The sequence below is a fragment of the Dreissena polymorpha genome, chromosome 12 (assembly GCF_020536995.1).
Source record: "Dreissena polymorpha isolate Duluth1 chromosome 12, UMN_Dpol_1.0, whole genome shotgun sequence".
Classification (NCBI taxonomy): Eukaryota; Metazoa; Mollusca; class Bivalvia; order Myida; family Dreissenidae; genus Dreissena; species Dreissena polymorpha.
Window position 1 is genome coordinate 47350664 of NC_068366.1, and position 24527 is coordinate 47375190.

Here is a 24527-nt window from a genome sequence, read left to right on the forward strand (position 1 = left end):
GTAAATGGTTAAACTGTAAGTCAGCATCTGATAGGGCTCTATTGAAGTCTGATTGTCGAAAGCGATTTGACCGAGCTGGTCAGTCTGCCAAACGGTAACACTGTCTCTAAACGCAGAATGATCTGTTAGCAAACCTTGATAATGACCCTCAAACATTTTGGAGGGATATTGGAAAAGTTGGTGTAGGTCAAAGTAGAACTAAACAGATCCCAATGAAAGTTCGTATAGATGATGGCTAATTATGTTCAGATAGAGAAATTGTTTTAACAAGATGGAACAATGATTTTCAGAAATTATATAATAAAGCCAGCTTTACCTTTGCAGCAAACAATAATGTTACCGATAATAATGATACTGTGCCAATGGAGTCGCATATGAATGAAAATATCAGCATATTGGAAATCATAAAAGCTTTAAAAAATGCTAAAAGAGGTAAGGCTGCTGGCACTGATGGTATTCCATACGAGGTGTTAAACAATATAACACAATAAAGTTCTTACCCGCATTGTTTAACGTATGTTTTAGGACAGGAAGGATTCCACATGAGTGGGGAAAGGGTATTATTAACCCGATCCCTAAGACGAGTGCAGTCGACCCTAGAGATCCTTGATCATACAGTGGCATAACACTTGCTATTACTATGTATAAATTGTACAACTCTGTTTTAAACAACCGGCTATACAAATGGGTCGAAGCTTATAATAAGGTGGTCGACGAACAGAATGGATTTTGTCAAAACCGTAGAACAGTAGATCATCTTTCTTTTTTTACCAATCTTGTAGATACAATGAAGAGGCTGAATCTATCTACATTTTGTGCATTTATTGATTTCAAAAAGGAATATGACTTTGTTGATAGAGATATCATGTGGAGTAGACTGAAACACATTGGTATTAATTGCTTTATGTTGAATGCATTTAAGTCTTTATATTCCTCAGTGTCTTCCTGTGTTCGTATTAATGGCAACGTCACCGACTGGCTAAACGTAACGTCAGGATAACGTCAGGGATGTCCAAGCTCGCCGACCTTATTCAACCTCTTCATCAACGACCTGGCCGTGGAAATAAAAGCCTGTGGTAGGGGTGTTGATGTTGGGGATGAAAAAGAGTGTATATTGCAGACGATATTATACTGCTTGCAAACAATGAACAGGATCTACAATGCATGACCAATCAATTGTATGATTGGTGTGTAAGCAATTGTATGTCTGTTAATACAAGTACAAACAACATTGTACACTTCCGACGAAAAGCAGAAGCTAGAACAGATTATCAGTTTTTGAATGGCGACGAGACGTTATCCTTTGTTGAGCAGTATTAGTACCTTGGCTAAGTCCTAAATGATCACTTAGACATTAATGTAACTGTTAAAATGGTTGCACAAAGTTCTAGTAGAGCACTAGGTTTGTTAATTGCAAAATATAAATCGATGGGTGGAATGCCATATAGAGTATACAGTAAATTATATGATAGTATAGTATGGTATGGTCGGTCATATCCTATGGGGCAGCGGTGTGGGGAGATAAAACGTTTTCATGCATTAATGCAGTTCATAATAGAGCTATGAGATTCTTTATGGATCTTGGTAAATATGCACCCACTGCCGCTGTCTCTGGGGATATGGGCTGGCAACAACCCGAAACTCGCAAATGGATGGCTGTCAGTCTGCAATGGCACCGATTAATGAACATGGATAATGCAAGAGTTAATTACAAAGTTTTTAAATGGTGCAAGGGTAGAAACGCTGTCTGCAGAAATTGATGTTTTTCTGTTGCGACCATGTTTCGGTCTCTACAGGTAGACGTGTACAGTAGGGACTGTAGCTCGGTTAGCAAGGCAGTCATGTTAAGGGAAGTGTCAAATGAGCTAACTAAGAGACACATGTTCAACTTGCAGTTAACCATTGACAGAGAAAACAGTGTAAGCGACAATGGGCATAATAAACATATAGACATATTTAACGTTTTTATGAGCCTGAACTGTATTGCACTATAAAAATGCCTCTACCTCACCGATCAGCAATCGCTAAATTTAGTTAGGAGTTGCTCCAATTAAAATAGAAACTGGTGGATATATCCGCCAGCCAGTGGAGGAAAGGTCATGCCCGGTGTTTCAATGTAATAGAAAACGAAGCACATGATTGTTATCATACACTGTCCAGAATATAAAAATGAACGAAACTCCCTATTTATGAAGGCCAATGCATATGATAGCAACTTAAGTCAACTGTCTGACTGTGATAAATTTAGATTTTTATTCTCCACCAATGCAATTGTTCGAGATGTTGCCAAAACCTGCTTCTTAATTTTAACAAGAAATATCTTTAAAAAAGATATACGGCGTTGATTGAGGTTGGAGTTTATGGAAGGTAAAGATTTAAATGAATGAGATCAAGGATAGCTAATATCTTTTTCTGTGCAGTTTTTAGCTGCATCAAACGCAGTACGGGATGTTACGCGGAGTTTTCGCGGCTTATTTTACATTATTACATATTGCTGGTCATAAACCTATAGATATAAAACAGAAAACCAAAGTCAACCGGCCACACGCGAAGTCTCCGTACATATTTTAAATATGTATACGCGCGTTCTTCGAACAAACCTGTTTGAGTGGTTTATCGGGCATTGCTACGTGTATTTGATTCGATTATTAACAGTATCGAGAATCATCGCGCTCATACTTAATACATTAGTAAATATGCTGCAATAATACATTAGTAAATATGCTGCAATAATACATTAGTAAATATGATGGAATAATTCTTGTTAATTAATTAAAAATAATATGTATCATGGTATTGTTAAAAACACATTAAGAATCTATTATTGACATGCCATAAAAAATATCGCTGGATATCTTCATTTCACATCTTTCTAGTGGTAAAGAAAATTCCAGTTCACCTAGTTCACCCTATAGCGTCTTTATTATATAACTATTATGTTACTGACCGCGAACTCCGAACAGCACATAAGGTCTGACCTGTATATAAACTCTGACATTTAAACACACTAACCGCGAACTGACCCCTTATACCTCGCGGGTTGAAATGCAATACATTAAAGTGAGGCATCGCTTCCACTGCTATTTATACTTTTTCATATAACATGTTGACAGGAATATGGAAGTCTGTACTAAATATGAGAACATGGCCTTTAAGTATACAACGTTCTCGCGCTGAAAATCCTCTGAAAATAAAAGGTGCACGCACAAACTGTATTGATGTCGAGATTGAGTGTAAAACTGTTCTATCTATTAATCCTTTTTATTAGAGATAAAACTGTTTCATGCCGAACACGCAGTAAAACAGTGTTACAAAGACGCGGACATGTTTCCAATGTTCTAGTGGTATTATCAAATCAGCCAATGCAGTCAATGAAGTGTATTCATCTGTACTTGGCCGCGGGAAGTTTTATTTGAATTCTATTGGACGCTAACAAAGGTCAGGATAAGGTGAAAAGCTGGCGTATACAGCTAACGCCGAAAAAGTAAAAATGGAAACTGTATAGATAGTTTTAATATTGACGTACATACAAATTTCACCTTTTTTGTTGTATATAACTTTTCTTTGTATGGTATATTTTAGCTTGTCTTATATCATTTTATCATAGTTTAAATATGCCGGCTTTATAGTTAACTAAACTATTTTATGTGCTTTAACAGGATGTTTTAGTATGAGAAAGGGGCACTTACAGTGTAAAGGCACTGCAAATGCTAGTTTTAATAATAAGTTTTATTGTATGTATTTGAATGCTTACATTATCGTCTCTTATAATTCAAATATGAATGGCATGGTTATCCTTGTTTGTAAATAATAAGTGGTGTATGTATGTTAAACCATGATGAGACTAATAAAGATATAACTATATACACGTTGAAGACCTGCTTTCGTAGCATGTCCATGTTTTTTGTGTGTAGTATTCACTATTTTCTCTGCCATAATTTGTGCAACAAATCAATACATTGTTTACAGGTAAATGTAATCCGTACCTTTAAATATGCGTATTTTGTGACAAGTTGACACTTTTTTTATTTTTAACTTCCGATGACAACAGTGAAGACCGCGGCCTTCATGGCATATATGAAGCTACATGTACACCCCACGAAGCAGTATATTGCATTCAGGCATTCATTCTTTTATAATGTTAAACTCCAATCAATACTTTATAAAAAAAACTCTGCAAACAACCGGCGATTCACTGATTATCCAATGAGATAACTTAATGTTGAAATAAGCGCTCTGTGTTAAACGGGATTCCGATTAGTTCTATTAATAGCAAGCTGGAAATTACTCCTTTAAATAACCACCATTCAAATGTATACACGGTGGAAATTAATAAGTTTAGTGTATTTAAATAATAAAATAATTTGCCTTCCACGCGATTTGCATTAAGAAAAAATCGAACTGCGATATCTGCATATCAATATTATAGAAAACAAAAGTGAATGACGAGATGTGTAACTTGTAAACAGTGGTTGACTTAATGGGGTTTTCCGTCGGATTTTTCACGCCTTAACTTTCTTCAAATACATGAGAGAAAATTACCTGTGTGGAATATATACCAAGAGACTAATGTATACCAAGAGGTACTTTTGACGTAGGGTCCGTGGATCGAGGATCGATTCTTCAAAAGTTGGAACAAACGGTTTGGAATATTTTAGTCGTTAAAAAATAAATTTAAATCACGTATGTTTGGGGGCTTCTCGTGTAAAGGTGAGATGACCGTTTAGTTATTTTCGATGTTACGTGTATTAAGGCAAATGAACCTTATTCGGATAATTTTGTTTAAAAATTCATTTTTTCAATTGTTCTTACAGTCATAACAGTCAACTGCATTTACATGTTCACAAGAAATAATTAACACATTTTTGACCATATATACGTTTAAAGACGATGCATGCACGCCGTTGAATATAATTCTTTCTTTTAAGAAGTAAAGTTCAGTTTCATTATCTATTAAAATAGTACAAGATGGCCAGTGTATGAACAAAGTGCACGATACATTCCACGCACAGACCCTTTATATATTGCATACTTAATTTGCAACTCTTATCTGTAAGTGTTAATAGCTGGTCATGTTGTATTGCTTTTTCAAACTTACCCCCCCCCCCCCCACACACACACACACACACATTTCCATATTATTTTGTTGCTGCGTCATTGCCATGATAAAAAAGTTAATTATCCTCATATTAATTTCTGCTGAAAAATGTAAAATTTTGGTAACCATTTGATTACATAAAATAGCACACCCCATAGAATTGATAAGCACCTTTGCGAATGTGTTCGACAACATGCATGATTTTAAAATATTAATTTCGAGTATTTAAACAACCTGGTTGGTTCGACCCTATCGATATAGCATTGCAAGGTGTGTTGTGGTTCAATCAATAGGCTTTATTACATGATACATTTTACTAAGCCCTCGTGCATACCCGTTTATAATCTTTTCGACTTTTAAATTAAGATAATAACCATTCATGATTTCTTTGAAGAGACCTATATATACACACGTATTGATCGGCCATAACGCTTCCACTCAGTAGCTTATTGGTAACAATAAAAAGCCGATGTTCGAAATTTACTTTTTTGTTCAATGTTCCTTTTAGTGAATTATAAAAATCCTCGTTTACTGCTATACCAATTTTGCATTATGTAATAACCGTGTGTGCATGCCGGTACGCCTGCCTCATGAGAATTACCACTGAGACTACGAGTGTATGATAATGAGAATTAGTTATTGTTTTGAATCGATGTGATATACACATATATTTAAATCTGATATTAATTTCAGATTATGGAATACAAAGTTAAACAAGCTGTACACCGGCATTGTGAAAAGGCAGAACAGTGTAACATTGCCGAATCAAACCTGCATTACTCGGTATACGAGTACAACACTGTGCAATAAATTTTTGAGGTTGATTACATGCCGTTCGTTATCTGTATCGCATAGGCAGAAGAAAATGCTTTCAATAGTGTGCTCTTTTTTCATCGTCATTTTTTAAGGATAATTTAGAACGATGTGCGATATTTAATTAGGTAGGGCAAGGTTAAAGTTATCGTATAATAAGAATGCATCTGCATTTGCCGTCGCAAACTTAAGAAAGATGACATTTATAATATTTTATGCACACATAAAAGATTTTATGTCATTGTACGACTTTTTAATTGTTTAATTGTATGTTACCATTATACTTGTTCAAGCCTTTTATTTAATTACTTGCATATAACCTCAGTGTGGGGTCACATGGGCTCTTTTGACCAATAAAATTCGGTCTTGGCCAGTGTGGCCCTTTGTTACTTCCAGACTGTGACGTGGTAATCCAGTATGGTCAAATTTAACAATTACGCTCTTAAAGGGATCTTTTCACGCTTTGGTAAATTGACAAAATTGAAAAAAGTTGTTTCAGATTCGCAAATTTTCGTTTTAGTTATGATATTTGTGAGGAAACAGTAATACTGAACATTTACCATGGTCTAATATAGCCATTATATGCATCTTTTGACGATTTTAAAACCTAAAAATTATAAAGCGTTGCAACGCGAAATGATTGAATAATTTGGAGAGTTCTGTTTTTGTCGTTAAATTTTGTGAAACTACGAAGATTGCTTATATAAGGTATAAAATACATTAAGTATGTATACTCGGCGGAATAGCTCAGTAGGCTAAAGCGTTTTTACTTCAGAACTCTGGCAGGACTCCAGGGGTCACTGGTTCGAAACCTGCTCCGGGCAATGTTCTTTTCCTTTTTTTAATTTTATTATTGATTTTTTACTGGAGCTTTTACGATCCAATGTTTACATTTATCAATATAAAGAATTTAATGAATAAGTTAAAAAATGCCAAAATCTGTGAAAAGGCCCCTTTAACAGTAAATAGTATTACCGGTATATTGTGTATACTATGGAAGCAAGGCAGCTTAAACCAACTTACACCTGTAGGCGAAATTACTTGCGGATTGATCCTGTTGACAATGTTACACGTAAATTTAAACATTGGTAAAGCTAATGTATAGTGTATTATCACATTTGCATCAACGAAAATGGTAAAGTTGTTGAACAATAAAATAATGCAGTGTACTGTTTCCCTGATGTGCTTTCCTTTCAGAGGTTGTTAGACCTGAGTTTGCCTGCATATGGATCTATTATAAATGGCGACCAACGAATTAACAGAGGATTATCTGGAAGGGCAAGTCCTGTTTTGGAGAAAAGATATCACGAGGTGCATACAGAAACCGACCCTCGTCTCCCAACTGGCCGCCCTTGATGTAATAGGTCCCGGTAACTATCTATTTTGACCTAAGAACTTAAAGTAATAATTAATCTTCTACTTCAACAACTATTTACATTTGTTTACACATGTAATGTCAGTAAAATTCGTCGTGATGAAAATAATGCAGGGAAACCTTATTCGTCACCCTGGAGGTATACCGTTTTGATGAGAAAGTTTCCTCACTTGATATTATTTGTATTGATGTTTGAGTTGTTGTCAATTATAAAAAAACATACTTCTTATAATTTAAGTTACATTTTGTATAAAAAAAATATATGACTCAATTATGCTTTGGATATTATTATGGCGGCACATGAATCTATGCACCCACAGGCTTGAAGCTCTTGAGCCATGGTACATGTAACTCTCGGACCAGTCTTATGAACTAGACGAAATAACTGGTGCTCTTGTTCTTAAGCCTGGTAGAGAAAAAACTATAGGTTTGGGGTATTCAACAAATCAACATTTTATTAAAGTTATTTATTAAAGTATTTATAGAACGTATCGTAAGCTTAAATCTTACTGATCTTTATTAGAAAATTGTTTGGCATTTAAAACATAGATTATGAACAAAAACCATATTCATTAAACTTTTACATTATTTACATTCCGTGTAATGCATAAAGATGCATTTACTAAGATAATTATACAATTAACACTTGTATTAATTATTGTTAACACATATCTTTTTGCAAGTCAGAATAATATGATTGCTTGTTGCAGATTCATCAGTGAAACTTCATGACGTTTTTGCAAAAGGTATTGCTTTAGTTGCTGCTGACAAACTGATAAAAGCCGTCCTCAAGAGCGAGGCACCTAATAAGTGGTCTTCCTTTCTTAAAGCACTTGACAAGGAAGGTATGTTTGTAAAAAAGAAATGGTTGATCATCATCATCATCATCATCATCATCATCATTATCATCATTATCATCATCATTATCATCATTATCATCATCATCATTCATCATCATCATCATCATCATCATCATCATCATCATCATCATCATCATCATCATCATCATCATCATCATCATCATCATCATCATCATCATCACATTGTCGTCGTCGTCCTCCTCTTCCTCCTTCTCCTCCTCGTCCTCCTCCTCCTCCTCATCATCATCATCAACAACAAAAACAACAATATAATAATCAACTCATGATAATCATCAGCGTCATTAATCTTAATCATCATCATTATAATCATAATTTTCATTATCATCATCATCAGCAGCAGCATGCACAAAACATTAACAACTCAAAAACACAACAATTGTGTATTGTATGTTCCGTAATAAATATTGGTCGCAAATTGTTGAATATTGGAAATATTTCTTACATTTTTAGGATTAGTGTATTTAAAAGAACTCATAGAGGAAGGCGCCCACGAAACGACAGAAGAACGCGAACATGGTCGTAAAATGATACAGATTTTTGCCCCTGAACTGGAGAGACGTGTTGAACCTATCGATTTGTTGCCTGATTTAATTTCACAAGATGTAATAGATGAAGACGACGCAGAAGCGGTCCGTATGCTGCAAGCGAATAATGGTAGAAGTTATGCGGTTGTATGCCTGTACAGACGAATGCAGAGTCGTTTACGTCCTGCGCAATGGTACTACGAGTTTCTCCGCGTTCTTCAAAAACGAGGATATGAAGACATTCTGGAAATGATGGAACCGCAATTTTTGATAACACCGACAGCCTATATCCCAAAGCCAGGTACATGATACAGGGTACTTAAACAATCAGTATATATTTTAGCTTATCAAAATTAATGTCATGTCAATCCTATATATTAAAGAAATCTGTTTTAATTGTATTTTACATGTATGCAGTACTACAATTGTTATGAGTCTTATGGTTTGGAATAATGTTTGATCTTTTGTAGGGAATAATCGGATACCAAAGAAGCCATCCAGAGTTAATGATGAGACTGAACATGTTTTAGAAGGTAGCATTATATTTAGGTCGGCACAAAATGTGAAACAGACTATGTCCGACACTATGTTTACTATCTGATTCCCTTAATCATGGGATATGTAGATGCTGGGAATGTTAATAATTATTTATACACGTACTTGCTTTGTCATATCTTCTTGCTACCTAGTCCAAAGACAGACACAATATTTCTTCAGCAATATAATAACTATGCCTTTATGGAAGAAAACAATTTATGTGAATACACAACTAATTACATCCTGGCAATCAATTACACTTGTCTTTTCAGAAGTTCACTATCCTAGTCAGGAAACTAAACTGAAGGCCAACCCACCCATCTGGAATGCAAATTTAAATATCGAACATAGATCTGCTGGTGGCTGGTGTTATGATCCCCGAACTGCAACGATGTCCCTTGAGCCGGAGACCTTTACTGAGTCGCCTTTTTATAACAGGGATCGAATGCCTTTTTCTCTGAGGCAGGACTTTGACAGAACTAACATTTTATCTAGGAGGCCTTCATTTTCGTCCATGTCAATATCCTCAGAAACCTCTTCATACGTTTCTGATGATGCTAGCACTGACGACGGTCGTCTGCATTTGCAAGTGGATCGCGCCAAACGAATAGCCGCAAACCGAAGCATGCGTATAAATCGTAATCCTGCAACATATGTAACGTATGGTAAATTTTGACAAATCATTACGAACAACAAATGTATGTGCACATGCATATAATTCTTTTGCAATGAGTGTTATGTTTTTTAAATTACATGTCATGTATCTTGAACATATATTATGTGTTTACTATTGAAGGAAAATGTTTAAAATAATATCATCGCACATTTTCGACGATTGAAACGTGCAAATACATGTATATGAATAGATATAAATAAGAAATATCACTGCATCAATTTACATACATAATATATTTTGTTTTTGTCACAGAGGAGATGCATTAATAGTGCGTATACTACTTCGGTTATTTCTCTGCTGCAGACGACAGTTCATCGTCACAGTTTGAACAGTCAGAAGACACTGATGCTTACTGCTCGGACGAAGAATCTTCATTGTATGACGACAGCGAAACTATGGAGGACACAGGTTAGAATAAAGTCGAATAGCCAAGAAATAAGGTTGAAGAAATGCTACTCTACTCTACTTTTTGTTAAATTGTACTATTTTGCACACATTTAAGGATACATAAAATTGTCAATATTAGATTATTTTGCAACAAAATTATTAAATTATTTCATTATAGGCACCTGTACTGTTTGTGTTGAATTTTAATTGTAAAAAAGATATGAGTTAAGTTGTTGAAACTAAAGTAATAAGTGTAGTTTCAATTTTGTTTTGGGCAGAAGATGTGGCCGGAAATTTCGAAGATAGTCTGGAGGATTTCCATCTGGAGCTTGCGGAAAACGCTCTTCAAGGTCACAATACGATTATCTGGTCTCCAACAAATACAGGAAAAACGTTCGTGGCCTTGAAAATAATGAAGGATCATCTTGTTAATCACCCTGGAGGTTAGTATTTACTGGTTACCTAATAAAAATACACGATATGTTTCATCGCGTATATATTCCTTTTATAGAGCATTACATATAATAAAATTAAATATTATATGCGTGTCCGTAAGTGCATTCAACAATACATGTATTATCTAATTAATGCGATGCATGCATGTAAAACTTGTCATTTTGACCAGATATTCGTTAATTATATTAGCTTAATATATGATATATGTTGTGTATTCATAATCATTTTTGTTAATATAAGTTTACAACGAGTTAAAACACTACAACATTTATTTAGTTGGGCATTCTGTTTTATATTATTCTTGCGGACACTTATAAACTAGTTAAATAGTTTTATCATAATGACTCTATTATGATATATTTATTTATTTTCTCAGTGTGTGGGTTAATTTCGCGGGACATATAAGTTGATACACATACGTCATAATATGAGGTTTGAACGAGTTATCCTTTTTCAGGACGTAAGAAGATTGCTTTTATGGCAAAAACAGTCCTTCTAATCAAGCAACAAGCGGACAGAATTATAAAGCATCTTCCAGATTTCAACGTTGGTTTAATTAGCATTTCTGCTGCAGACTTGTAATCATATATGATACTGTGTCTTGTGTAATATTTCTTCTAATGTTATACCAATTTTGTAGTAAAATATATTTGTTATAAAACAGATTAGTATATGATGTTGCGGTATTTTAACTAACAAGTATTAAATAACAATAGATGGACGTTTGAACGATTGTAATGAAATATCATGGCATTTTAAGGTGAAGCTTGCGACTGCCGACAGCGAGGAATCCTTAGCACTTGGGGCGTTCATGGAAACGGTGGACGTGTTTTGTTTCACTCCACAGATTCTAGTGAACAACCTTAAAAATGGGAGCATTAAACGAATTTCCGAGTTTTCAATGTTAGTATTTGACGAGTGTCACCATTCAAAGGGGTATGGTCCATATACCCGTCTGTTGCACATGTATCTTTTGGAGAAGGCCAACAGGACTGTACAGAATGCACGGCTTCCACAGGCGAGTACAATGAATTTAAATTAATGACTGATTGAAAGTTACCGTAACGTAATCGATATGTATTCACCATCATATATTTTATCCTTGTAAATTGTGCCATTGTTTTGTAAGTCAACTTGTATGAAAATGTTGTTAGTCGTGGCTATTAATAGCACACGCGAAACAGGTTCACGCGTAAACGTTTCCTTATTTCTATCATTAATGGGATGCGCAGATTGTAGGCCTAACAGCTTCGTTGCCAGTTGGGAAAGTAGAGACGGTTGACGGTGCTCTCGATAGCATAATACACCTATGCGCAATGCTGGACGTCAAACTCATATCTTCAGTCGAACGATGTACAGAGAGTCTAAAGAAAAGGACGTTTGTGCCTAAAGAAGGTAAATACAAGTTAATACAAAATGAACACTACGAAGAGGTCCGATTTAAATGATGTTCTAAACAAATATGTAATTAATTGTTTTTTTTTTACAAACGCTTACAAAGTCTTACAATTACTATGTTCATAAGGTTTTTTTCTAATTAAAACATGTATTTTTTTATACAGTTCATTTTTGTGACATGAGGCTATTATTGTTATTTTCTTTGAAATGTTTTTAAAATATCGAACTGCGTCTTTAAAGAAAAAATACCACTAGTAATGCGGATATCTGATCCCTGTGGTAAAATACTTCGGGAGCAGCTGTTGGAAATGGAGGGACTTCTACAAGGTATTGTACGAGTGAATTTGTATTAAAGTAACACTAATTGTGTTGATTGTTTTTTAATATATACACTTATTTATTTACATTTTGACATACAGTATTTAACAAAACATGCATTTGTTAAATGTGTAAATTTTTCGCAAATTTGCGTAGACATTGATCGAATGTCGTGACATGTACATTTTTATTATGCCAGCGGACAATTATTTTGTATGTAACATTAAAACATAGAACTGATGTTAAACTGACTGAATAATCCTTTTTAGACGATATATATAAGAAACGTATGTATTTTGTTTACGACTATGCATGTATAGTTTTTATTCTTGTATTTTTCTTCAGACACAGCTCTAACAAACCCTGAAATGGTTTCCGTAATATACCAAAGCAGGACTATTCAAGATAGGGAGTCCACGGCATATTTAAATTGGGCGATGGATGTGGACCGCACGGCGTTGGCGAACGTTAAACATGATAAAACCTGCCGAGACATTCGCGCATGCGCTCGCTACATCTCTGTACGTGCGTGCTATACACCTAAATAACATTTGGACTTGCGTGATATACACCTAAATAACACTTGGACTTATTGCTTTATTAAAGGTTGATTTATCGCACATTAGGATTATTTGATCGAAATCGAAATCAGAATAATAATGTATACCGCTCTATTTGATATTTGATAAGGTGGATGTACAGTTAAGTTACAACAGGGTGTTTATACAACAAAGAAAGTCGTACAATGTGATAAGTTAGGCTTTGTTTTGCGAATGAATGTTTCAGAAAAAATGTTTCATACTAATAGAATCTGTATACAGGAATCGCTTGTGTCACCATTCCGAACCCACCAGTCGTTCAGATTATTTCAATGTAAACACCGTTAATACTATGAACAAAAAAATGCAGGAAAATGTATAGAAAAGCCTATGTTAGCCTAAGAATGGCCATGCAATGTATTGAATTTCATGCATGCTTTTTGGTTAATATATTTTAATGTTTAACCATCCACTCTAGACGCTTCAGTTTTCACAGTTTTTACATGGTGTTTCGATGTTATCATGACTTAAACAAACAATGAACAAGTTTATTATTTGGCATACTGGCATTTACTCATTGTTTTACATAAGGTCTTGCAAATTTACAGATATACGCTGCTGCATTGGAAATAAACAAGCTACTAGAAACGGAGGACATTGCGAGATATCTTGCAATGAGAAACAAAAGTGAAACCGAAGCCAGTGAAAAGCTTACGGAACTAGAAAGTAAACTACTCAGGAAGTTCAAAAGTATGAAAAACTATTTCAAACGTGGTTTAAACCAAACAAAGTTCAGTGATATAAATAAAGCCATTTGTTAAAGTATGCAATCATTCTTGGACAATTTTAAATACTTGTATATCATGTTTTTAATGTTTTAAAGTCTCAACCGATACACATACATGTATATGACTAGCGACTAAAGCAATACTTATGTATTATTTGATTACAACGTCGATCATCTGTTCGAAATGCAGGGGTACAATCAAACTTGTTCAGTGTGAGCAAAACATCCGGAACTAATCCGAACGTGAGAACAGTCTGTGACAACTTAAAAGATATGATGAGTAAAGACGAAGTCGGCTCTAGAGCTATGATTATGGTGAAGGCACGTGCCACGTCTCGTGCGCTGGCAAGATTTATCAACGAAGACTTTAAGTCGTTTGGAATTCGGGCAAAAGAGCTTTACGGACAGGCGTATCTAGGCGGAGAAGAAGGTAGTTTTTTCTAAAGCAATTCATGCACACGAAGGCACTTAAATTGAAAGCGTATGCTGCATATTCATAAATCGTGTCCTAGCAAAAAGCAGAATAAATAAAAAATATATCTTTACATTTGAATAAATGAATTGAGAAAAACGTATTATTTTTTGACTGCTTTCTTTGCACTCCAAATACAATTTTGTTGAAATATATTTACCAGGTATTATGGTGTTTTGCCATAATAGTCGTTGGGTACTATGATTATATCACATTTAAAACCTGCTTCCCTTTAGGTATGGACCAAGAGATGCAAAGCACCATTCTTGATCAGTTCAAAAAGGGTTTTTACAAAGTTCTCGTATGCACATCTGTGGGTAACGAAGGGCTTCATACTCCAGATTGCAACATTGTAATTAATTACAATTTCTTGGGCAACGAAACCACGAAGATTCAAATTCCAGGTTATATAATCGCTTTTCGTTTTTAATCGAAAATATATACAAACTAAATTATTTCACTCCTCTTATCCAAGTCAATAACTTCAATAAGGTACCACGGCATTGTCATAGCCTTAAGCATTTGTATATTTAGTGGTATGTTGTATGTCTTATACTGTATTTCAAAGGCATGTTCATTAGCTTGTATACATTTATTTTCATTCCCCAGAGTTCCATCTTCGAAATATTTGCCTGCCTCAGTTTATTCTGTTGTGCGAAAATTCGCATCGACAACTCTTTTTTGTCCATACCTTTAAATTGTATTACTGCTAATAATCGCTGCTAAAAATATTTCTGGAGTTGTATTATGCATATACTAACTGCATTTTATTAAGTACATTGACCACTTGTTTAAATGTATGTGTACGCTTACATTTCCATCTAATTATGTGTGAATGTAGTTAATGTTTGTATTTTAGGGCGGGCAAGAAAGCCGAATTCGACATACGTCCTGTTTGGTACTCAAAAACTGTTCGACCACGATCGCATGAACGCATTCAAGGTTTTACTGATGAACAAGGCAGTCATACAATTTAAAGGTATGGACAAAAAAGAGTTGTCGATGCAAATTTCCGCACAACAGAATAAACTGAGGCATGCAAATATTTCCAAGATGGAACTCTGGGAAATGAAAATAAACAGAAAGTCGACAGCAGTAGATTACATGATAAAGTGTCAGCGATGCAAGACTTACGTCTGCATGACTTCGGAAATTCGAGTCCTTGGCAACGGACGTTTTCCGATAAATTACGAGGTCACAAAACACGTGGAATTGCGTGAACTAAAAAAGGTCCTTAGTTTTGATGGTATCAAATTGATGAAGTCTGCTCATTGCAAAAAATGTCCTGTGAAATGGGGAAAGGTTGCAGAAACCAAAGGATTGGCAGTGATTCTTTTAGCATGTGATGCATTTGTGTTTGAGAGCACTGGCTCGAGTCGATCTCAGTATTTCAAGAAATGGTTTGATGTTCCATATGACTTCCCTACAATCGACGCGGCGGATATCCCTTGCGTCTTTGAAAAAAGCTGGATGAATGAGTTGTAATGCGCCGCTAAAAGCATTCAAAATATCTACAATTGCGTTGCTGTGCACATTGATCTGGATACCGGTATACTTAATATTCATTCCAGACATGACACAGCCACGCGCCTAATGTTATGATTTTGTTTGTTTATTTTTGCGGGCACTGTTTTTTTAATGATCTGCTGCACTGACGTTAACGTTACAATAATAGGACTATTGCATCTTTCTTATTTTGTGTCCAATATATCGTGTTTTAACATTTTGATATTTTGTGTAAAGCATGTTGAAAATATAATTTTGCTTACGTTAACGTAATAAGTTATGTTTTTAAAATTTGTAAATGGTGTGTTAAATAGAACTCGCACGGGTCAGTCACGGGCCATTCACGTATTTAGCGAATACACGGCATATACAGTATGTTAATGGGAATCAATTCTAAAAAACTACTCGAAATAAAGTGTATTCTTTGAAAAGGTATACTTTATAATAATTGATTTTGTTATATGTGCCATTTTAATTGAATATGGCCTTTGTATGCAAAAACTTGTGCAAATGCTTTGTAGCTATTTGTAATAAAGTATGTTGTTTGTTTCGGTTATATTTTTTGATATTATTTCTATTTTAATTTAGAAAATGATGTTTACATAAAAACATGTTTAATAACGAACTTTTAATTTTAAAATGTTACCGTTTGATCTAGTTTCTGCAATTAGAGAAAGTGCCTTTCTGAAATATCATTAAAAATCTAAACATAAATAATCAAACTTCCGATGCCTTGAAGAATCTCGATTGTATGTTGCTGATTTGATAGATTTGTTTAATACATTTTATTATTTCGGAATATTTGACGACATGTTACAACGAGCTCAACATTTAATGCTCAGTTTAATGTTAGGAATCAGACACCTACGCAATTACGATATGGTATACAGCAAGAACAAACGGTACTGATATGTTGTACATCAGTAACAAAGGGACAACGATTGAAATAGTGTCATGTTGTACAACTGTAACAAAGTTATCCGATGCTAATATGTTGTACAACAGTAATGAAGGAACGACGATGCAAATATGCTGTTCAACAGTAGAAAAGTAACGACAATACTTATACTGATATGTTGTACAACATTACCAAACTATGACAATATTCTATTAACAATGATAGTTATACAAAAGTGAAAACGTACCGACAATACACATACAGTCATGTTCAACAGTAACAAAGTAGCAATGATACCAATACTCATATTTTGTTCAACAGTTACAAAATTAATAACTAATACAAACATGTTCTACAACAGAAACAAAGTAACGACGACACTAATACTGATATGTTGGACACAAGTTACAAATTAACAACGAACCTAAAACTGATATGTTGTGGTAGGGTATCTGTAGGAAACATTATGTCAGTGTGTAGTAGTTACATGAAGCTACATGGAAACATTATGTGGTGTGTAGTAGTTACATGGAGCTACGTGGCAGGGTATCTGTAGGAAACATTATGTCAGTGTGTAGTAGTTACATGAAGCTACATGGTAGGTTATATGTAGGAAACATTATGTCAGTGTGTAGTAGTTACATGAAGCTACATGGAAAGGTATCTATAGGAAACAATATGTCAGTGTGTAGTAGATGCATGAAGCTACGTGGTAGGGTATCTGTAGGAAACATTATGTCTGTGTGTAGTAGGTACATGGAGCTATATGGTAGGGTATTTGTAGGAAATATTATGTCGGTGTGTAGTAGTTACATGAAGCTACGTGGTGTGGTATCTGTAGGAAACATTATGTCTGTGTGTAGTAGTTACATGAAGCTACGTGGTAGGGTATCTGTAGGAAACAATATGTCAGTGTGTAGTAGATGCATGAAGCTACGTGGTAGGGTATCTGTAGGACAAATTATGTCAGTGTGTAGTAGTTATATGGAGCTACATGGTAGGTTATATGTAGGAAACATTATGTCAGTGTGTAGTTGTTACATGAAGCTACGTGGTAGGGTATCTGTAGGAAACATAATGTCAGTGTTAAGTAGTTACAAGAAGCTACGCGGTAGGGTATCTGTAGGAAACATTATGTCAGTGTGTAGTAGTTACAAGGAGCTACATGGTAGAGTATCTATAGGAAACATTATGTCAGTATGCAGTAGTTACATGAAGCTACATAATAGAGCATTTGTAGGAAATATTATGTCGGTGTGTAGTAGTTACATGAAGCTACATGGTAGGGTATCTGTAGGAAACATTATGTCTGTGTGTAGTAGTTACATGAAGCTACATAGTAGGGAATCTGTATGAAACATTATGTCTGTGTATAGTAGTTACATGAAGCTACATGGTAGGGTATTTGTAGGAAACATTATGTCGGTGTGTAGTAGTTACATGAAGCTACATGGAAGGGTATCTGTAGGAAACATTATGTCGGTGTGTAGTAGGTACATGGAGCTACATGGTAGGTTATATGTAGGAAACATTATGTCAGCGTGTAGTTGTTACATGAAGCTACGTGGTAGGGTATCTTTAGGAAACATTATGTCAGTGTGTAGTAGTTACATGGAGCTACGCGGGAGGGTATCTGTAGGAAACATTATGTCTGTGTGAAGTAGTTACATGAAGCTACACGGTAGGGTATCTGTAGGAAACATTATGTCTGTGTGCAGTAGTTACATGAAGCTACTTAGTAGGGAATCTGTATGAAACATTATGTCTGTGTGTAGTAGTTACATGAAGCTACATGGTAGGGTATTTGTAGGAAACATTATGTCGGTGTGTAGTAGTTACATGAAGCTACATGGAAGGGTTTCTGTAGGAAACATTATGTCGGTGTGTAGTAGGTACATGGAGCTACATGGTAGGTTATATGTAGGAAACATTATGTCAGCGTGTAGTTGTTACATGAAGCTACGTGGCAGGGTATCTTTAGGAAACATTATGTCAGTGTGTAGTAGTTACATGGAGCTACGCGGGAGGGTATCTGTAGGAAACATTATGTCTGTGTGTAGTAGTTACATGAAGCTACATAGTAGGGAATCTGTATGAAACATTATGTCTGTGTGTAGTAGTTACATGAAGCTACATGGTAGGGTATTTGTAGGAAACATTATGTCGGTGTGTAGTAGTTACATGAAGCTACATGGTAGGGTATTTGTAGGAAACATTATGTCGGTGTGTAGTAGTTACATGTAGCTACATGGTAGGGTATTTGTAGGAAACATTATGTCAACGTGTAGTTGTGACATGAAGCTACGTGGTAGGGTATCTTTAGGAAACATTATGTCTGTGTGTAGTAGTTACATGGAGCTAAGCGGGAGGGTATATGTAGCAAACATTATGTCAGTGTGTAGAAGTTACGAAGAGCTACATGGTAGAGTATCTAAAGGAAACATTATGTCAGTATGCAGTAGTTACATGAAGCTACATAGTAGATCATCTGTAGGAAATAATATGTCGGTGTGTAGTAGTTACATGAAGCTACATGGTAGGGTATCTGTAGGAAACATTATGTCGGTGTGCAGTAGTAACATGGAGCTACGTGGTAGGGTATTTGTAGGAAACATTATGTCAGCGTGTAGTTGTTACATGAAGCTACATGGTAGGGTATCTGTAGGAAACATTATATCGGTGTGCAGTAGTTACATGGAGCTACATGGTAGGGTATTTGTAGGAAACATTATGTCGGTGTGTAGTAGTTACATGAAGCTACTTGGTAGGGTATCTGTAGCAAACATTATGTCTGTGTGTAGTAGTTACATGAAGCTATAAGGTCGGGTATCTGTAAGAAACACTATGTCAGTGTGTAGTAGTTAAATGGAGCTACATGGCAGGGTATCTGTAGGAAATATTATGTCGGTGTGTAGTAGCTACATGGAGCTACGTGGTAGGGTATCTGTAGGAAACATTATGTCAGTGTGTAGTAGTTACATGGAGCTACATGGTAGGGTATCTGTAGGAAGCATTATGTCAGTGTGTAGTAGTTACATGGAGCTACGTGGTAGGGTATATGTAGGAAACATAATGTCAGTGTGTAGTAGTTACATGGAGATGCGTAGTGGGGTATCTGTAAGAACCATTATGTCAGTGTGTAGTAGTTACATCGAGCTACATGGTAGGTTATTTGTAGGATACATTATGTCAGTGTGTAGCAGTTAAATGGAGCTACAGGGTAGGGTATCTGTAGGAAACATTATGTCGGTGTGTAGTAGTTACATGCAGCTACGTAATAGGGTATCTGTAGGAAACATTATGTCAGTGTGTAGTAGTTACATGGAGCTACATGGTAGGTTATACGTAGGAAACATTATGTGGTGTGTAGTAGTTACATGAAGCTAAATGGTAGGGTATCTGTAGGAAACATTATGTCAGTTTGTAGTAGTTACACGAAGCTACTTGGTAGGGTATCTGTAGCAAACATTATGTCTGTGTGTAGTAGTTACATGAAGCTACGTGGTAGGGTATCTGTAGGAAACATTATGTCAGTTTGTAGTAGTTACATGTAGCTAAATGGTAGGGTATCTGTAGGAAACATTATGTCAGTGTGTAGTAGTTACAAGGAACTACATGGTAGGGTACCTGTGGGAAACATTTTGTCTTTGTGTAGAAGTTACATGAAGCTATATGGTAGGGTATTTGTAGGAAACATTATGTCCCTGTGTACACGTTACAAGGAGCTACATGGTAGGGTATCTGAAGGAAACATTATGTCTGTGTTTAGTAGTAACATGAAGCTACATGGTAGGGTATCTGTAAGAAACATGATGTCGGTGTGTAGTAGTTACATGGAGCTACATGGAAGGGTAACTGTAGAAAACATTATGTCAGTTTGTAGTAGTTATATGGAGCTACATGGTAGGGTATCTGTAGGAAACATTATGTCACTGTGTACAAGTTACAAGCAGCTACATGGTAGGGTATATGTGGGAAACGTTATGTCGGTGTGTAGTAGTTACATGAAGCTACATGGTAGGGTATCTGTAGGAAACATTATGTCTTTGTGTAGTAGTTACATGAAGTTACATGGTAGGGTTTCTGTAGGAAACATTATGTCAGTGTGTAGTAGTTACATGTAGCTAAATGGTAGGGTATCTGTAGGAAACATTATGTTCCTGTTTCGAAGTTACAAGGAGCTACATGGTAGGGTATCTGTAGGAAACATTATGTCGGTGTGTAGTAGTTACATGATGCTACATTTTAGGGAATCTGTAGGAAATATTATGTCTATGTGTAGTAGTTACATGAAGCTACTAGGTCGGGTACCTGAAGGAAACATTATGTCTGTGTGTAGTAGTTACATGAAGCTACATGGTATGGTATCTGTAGGAAACATGATGTCGGTGTGTAGTAGTTACATTGAGCTACATGGTAGGGTAACTGTAGAAAACATTATGTCATTTTGTAGTAGTTATATGGATCTACATGATAGGGTATCTGTAGGAAACATCATGTCCCTGTGTACAAGTTACAAGGAGCTACATGGTAGGGTAAATGTGGGAAACATTGTGTCGGTGTGTAGTAGTTACAGGAAGCTACATTGTAGGAAATCTGTAAGAAACATTAGGTCTTTGTGTAGTAGTTACATGAAGCGACATGGTCGGTTACCTGTAGGAAGCATTATGTCGGTGTGTAGTAGTTACAAGAAGATACATGGTCGGGTATCTGTAGGAAACATTATGTCGGTGTGTAGTAGTTACAAGAAGATACATGGTCGGGTATCTGTAGGAAACATTATGTCGGTGTGTAGTAGTTACATGAAGCTACATTGTAGGGTATCTGTAGGAATTATTATGTCTGTGTAGTAGTTACACTAAGCTTCATGGTAGGGCAGCTATAGAAAACATTATGTTTGGGTGTAGCAGTTAGAAGGAGCTACATTGTAGGGTATCTGTTGGAAAGATTATGTCGGTCTGTAGTTGTTACATGAAGCTACATGGTAGGGTGTCTGTAGGAAACATTATGTCTGTGTGTAGTATTTACAAGGAGCTACATGGTAGGGTATCTTTTTTTAAATTCAATTTGAACATACATCTCATATACATATGAAAAACATGGTTATACATTGCCAGCATCAACATATCAATTATTGTTATTAAGATATGTTCATATTATATACTATTTCTGCATAAAAGCTGAAGTCAATTTTAGAGATGCTGCTAATATATTATATAAAAAAATGATAAAAGGAAGGACGATAGAAAATTCCTTAAGAAGTTTCAGTAGGGAAAAACATGGAAAAGGTAAGACGGAAAGGAATACTACGATATAGGGAAGATCATGTTAGATTGCGACAAATGTCTGCCATTTGTTTTTGTGTAAGTCTATTTTATTTCTTTCAAACGCTATTGTTTCTTCCAATTTTATTTTCATTGCGAGAGCTTTTTTGAAAATCTCAATATTTAGAGATTCGTGTCTATTTTTAACACTGAATATATGATTTCATCAGAATGAGTATGTAGTTTATTACCATATTATTTGCACCACCTTTTTTGTCCGAAAAACTATGTCAAGCACGTTAAGGTAGCGCACCCCTAATGATTTCCCGCGATTTCTTCGAAGAGCCTTATATTAGGTGCCGTAGCCTCGTGGTTAAGGCGATTGACTAGAAATCTTTTGGTATATTCCCGTGCAGGTTCGAATCCTGCCGACGACGTATACTTTTTTTGCGACGCGTTTTATTTCTTTTCTAACGTAATTTGATTTAATATGGCTTAGAAGCTATGTTTATTGTTAAATATGTTGCAATTTATATGCACATTCTTCAATTATTAAAATTAAAACAACGTTATGGCTAAATTGGGTGATTTACTGCTGAAAATACGAACCATGCATGTTGCATTTTTATTTTTATTTCAAAAAGTAAACGGTAAATCTGTCTATTTCTTGGTATTTTTGCTGTATATAGTGTATCTATAAAAACTAAGTTCAAAATATTACTTAAATGATACTATTTTGAATTTTATGACACTTTGTTTTTCACAAACCCAATTTCTACGTGGCCTGAAACCACTTACATTTCATAGCGCTCTTCCATAGATAACAAGTTATACAAAATAAATGGCTGCAAAAGAAAACTTTTTTCATCTTGTTTAAACTTTAAACACCCTTTCTGCATATGTACACACCAACTGCATGCCTATATTTGGAAATCTGGATGAATTATGGAACTTTTATATACCCCAGGGGTGCACATAAACTGGACAAAAGCCGAGTGTGGGGGTGGTTTTGAAAAAATCAGTATATTTTTTTAAAAACATGGAAAGCCTACCTAAAAAATTGCATCTAGTTCAGTGAAATGATGCTGATTAAGAAAATAATATATTAGATTATATTTGGATAGGTGCCCATTACGGGTGCGCTACCTTAAGGTCAATGTTTATATCTTTACTTGCTAAATAGTATTCAAGATCTCTCCATATTGGTTGTACAATATTACATTCATTCAAAATATGTATTAAACTTTCTTTATAACTAGAACAGAATGAGCATAGATTTGAAGGTGTTAATTTACATTTATACAGGTATGCATTAGTAGGTAATGTACGTTGGAGAATTTTGTATTGAAAGTTGCGTAAGTTATTGTCAATTGTGGCTTTAAATGATATTTGATATGTGTTCTTCCAATCAATATTATAGTTATACGAAGTCATGATACTTTCCCATGTTTGCAGCTGTTTAGTTTTATTTTCATCAAAGGTTTGTTATAGGTTATATAAATATTTGCATGCTTTCTTTGTACTTAGCACCTTTTCAAGTAATGTGTCATGGTTGTAGTTAAAAAAATCTTCTTCACTTAGTTTTTGTAAGTAGCTTTTGGGAATACTTTTGATGAGTGTGTAATATTTGAGGTAATCATTTGTAGGAATATCGTACACATTTTTAAATGTGTCAAAATTTTAAAAGGTTTTCGACCTGAAGTCAAATATGTGTTCTAAGAATTTAATGCCTCTGTTATACCAATTGCTGTAGAAAAATGTATGTTGATTATTCTGTTCTATTGTTGAATTATTCCATAATATTGTTTTATCGATGTGTCTTGCTTTATCACATGATTTAACTTTGTTCCATGATAAGAGAATATCTCTAAGAAATTCGTTTTTAAAATTGGTGATAATATGTTTTTCTTCTAAAGGAAACTCAATCCCACATGGTAGGGTATCTTTAGGAAACATAATGTCAGTGTGTAGTAGCTACATGGAGCTACATGTTTGGGTATCTGTAAGGAAGATTATGTCGGTGTGTTGTAGTTACATGGAGCTACATGGTATGGGTTTTGTAAGAAACATTATGTTGGTGTGTAGTAGTTTTAATTTGCTACAAACTAGTAATCGTTAGGACCAGATCTCTTTTCCTATTCGCGAGCTATATGCGGAATAATTAAATGCTGCGATTATTGTCCTGATTATATACGACCAAGAACGTAATGAACAATCGTATGAATATTCTTATTGCAGATTGATAATAACGTGTGTTAAATTCCCCTATTTTTCGAGGCGTGGTTTGTTCAATGTTCAAACGCATGGCGGTAACCAGCATTGGGGATTGTGTCCAGTAGACTTTAACAAATCATTCATGACAGAGTTATGTCTTTTTGCGATGAACTTTTTTCATGAAATCAATATGCTTAGCTGTTCATGAATTAAGAAGTTTGGAATTGTTGAGATTTGATTTGAGAACACACTTTTATGTGTAATACCACGAACGTATATATAGCAAACAGATGAAAACGTGCACACGTGTCCCAGACTCAGCTGTGCGATGTATTTATGTTTATTAATCAGCACGTAATGTTTTCTACTAAAATTGTTTATTAA

The 24527-nt window shown here is 35.2% G+C and overlaps 2 protein-coding genes across 5 annotated transcripts in view; both read left to right on the forward strand.

The window, feature by feature from the left end:
• LOC127852306 (3-oxoacyl-[acyl-carrier-protein] reductase FabG-like) overlaps window positions 1–24527 on the forward strand; it is a 55437-nt gene that overhangs the window by 28635 nt on the left and 2275 nt on the right. The gene's annotated exons all lie outside the window — the stretch shown is intronic.
• On the forward strand, window positions 4295–16317 carry LOC127852301 (antiviral innate immune response receptor RIG-I-like). Of its 4 annotated transcripts, XM_052386225.1 has the most exons (18): window positions 4295–4642; window positions 5792–5881; window positions 7109–7281; window positions 7997–8131; window positions 8618–8992; window positions 9162–9224; window positions 9501–9893; window positions 10208–10312; window positions 10570–10734; window positions 11205–11293; window positions 11508–11765; window positions 11980–12142; window positions 12386–12472; window positions 12809–12984; window positions 13611–13752; window positions 13980–14219; window positions 14498–14665; window positions 15121–16317. In XM_052386225.1, exons 3-18 carry the CDS (start codon window positions 7152–7154, stop codon window positions 15744–15746), a joined length of 3315 nt encoding a protein of 1104 aa, XP_052242185.1. In that variant the 5' UTR covers window positions 4295–4642; window positions 5792–5881; window positions 7109–7151; the 3' UTR covers window positions 15747–16317. The 4 variants fall into 4 exon arrangements, with proteins under 4 accessions (XP_052242185.1, XP_052242183.1, XP_052242186.1 ...); XM_052386223.1 differs by lacking the exon at window positions 5792–5881 and having other exon boundaries at window positions 4295–4710; XM_052386226.1 differs by lacking the exon at window positions 5792–5881 and having other exon boundaries at window positions 4295–4710; window positions 10573–10734.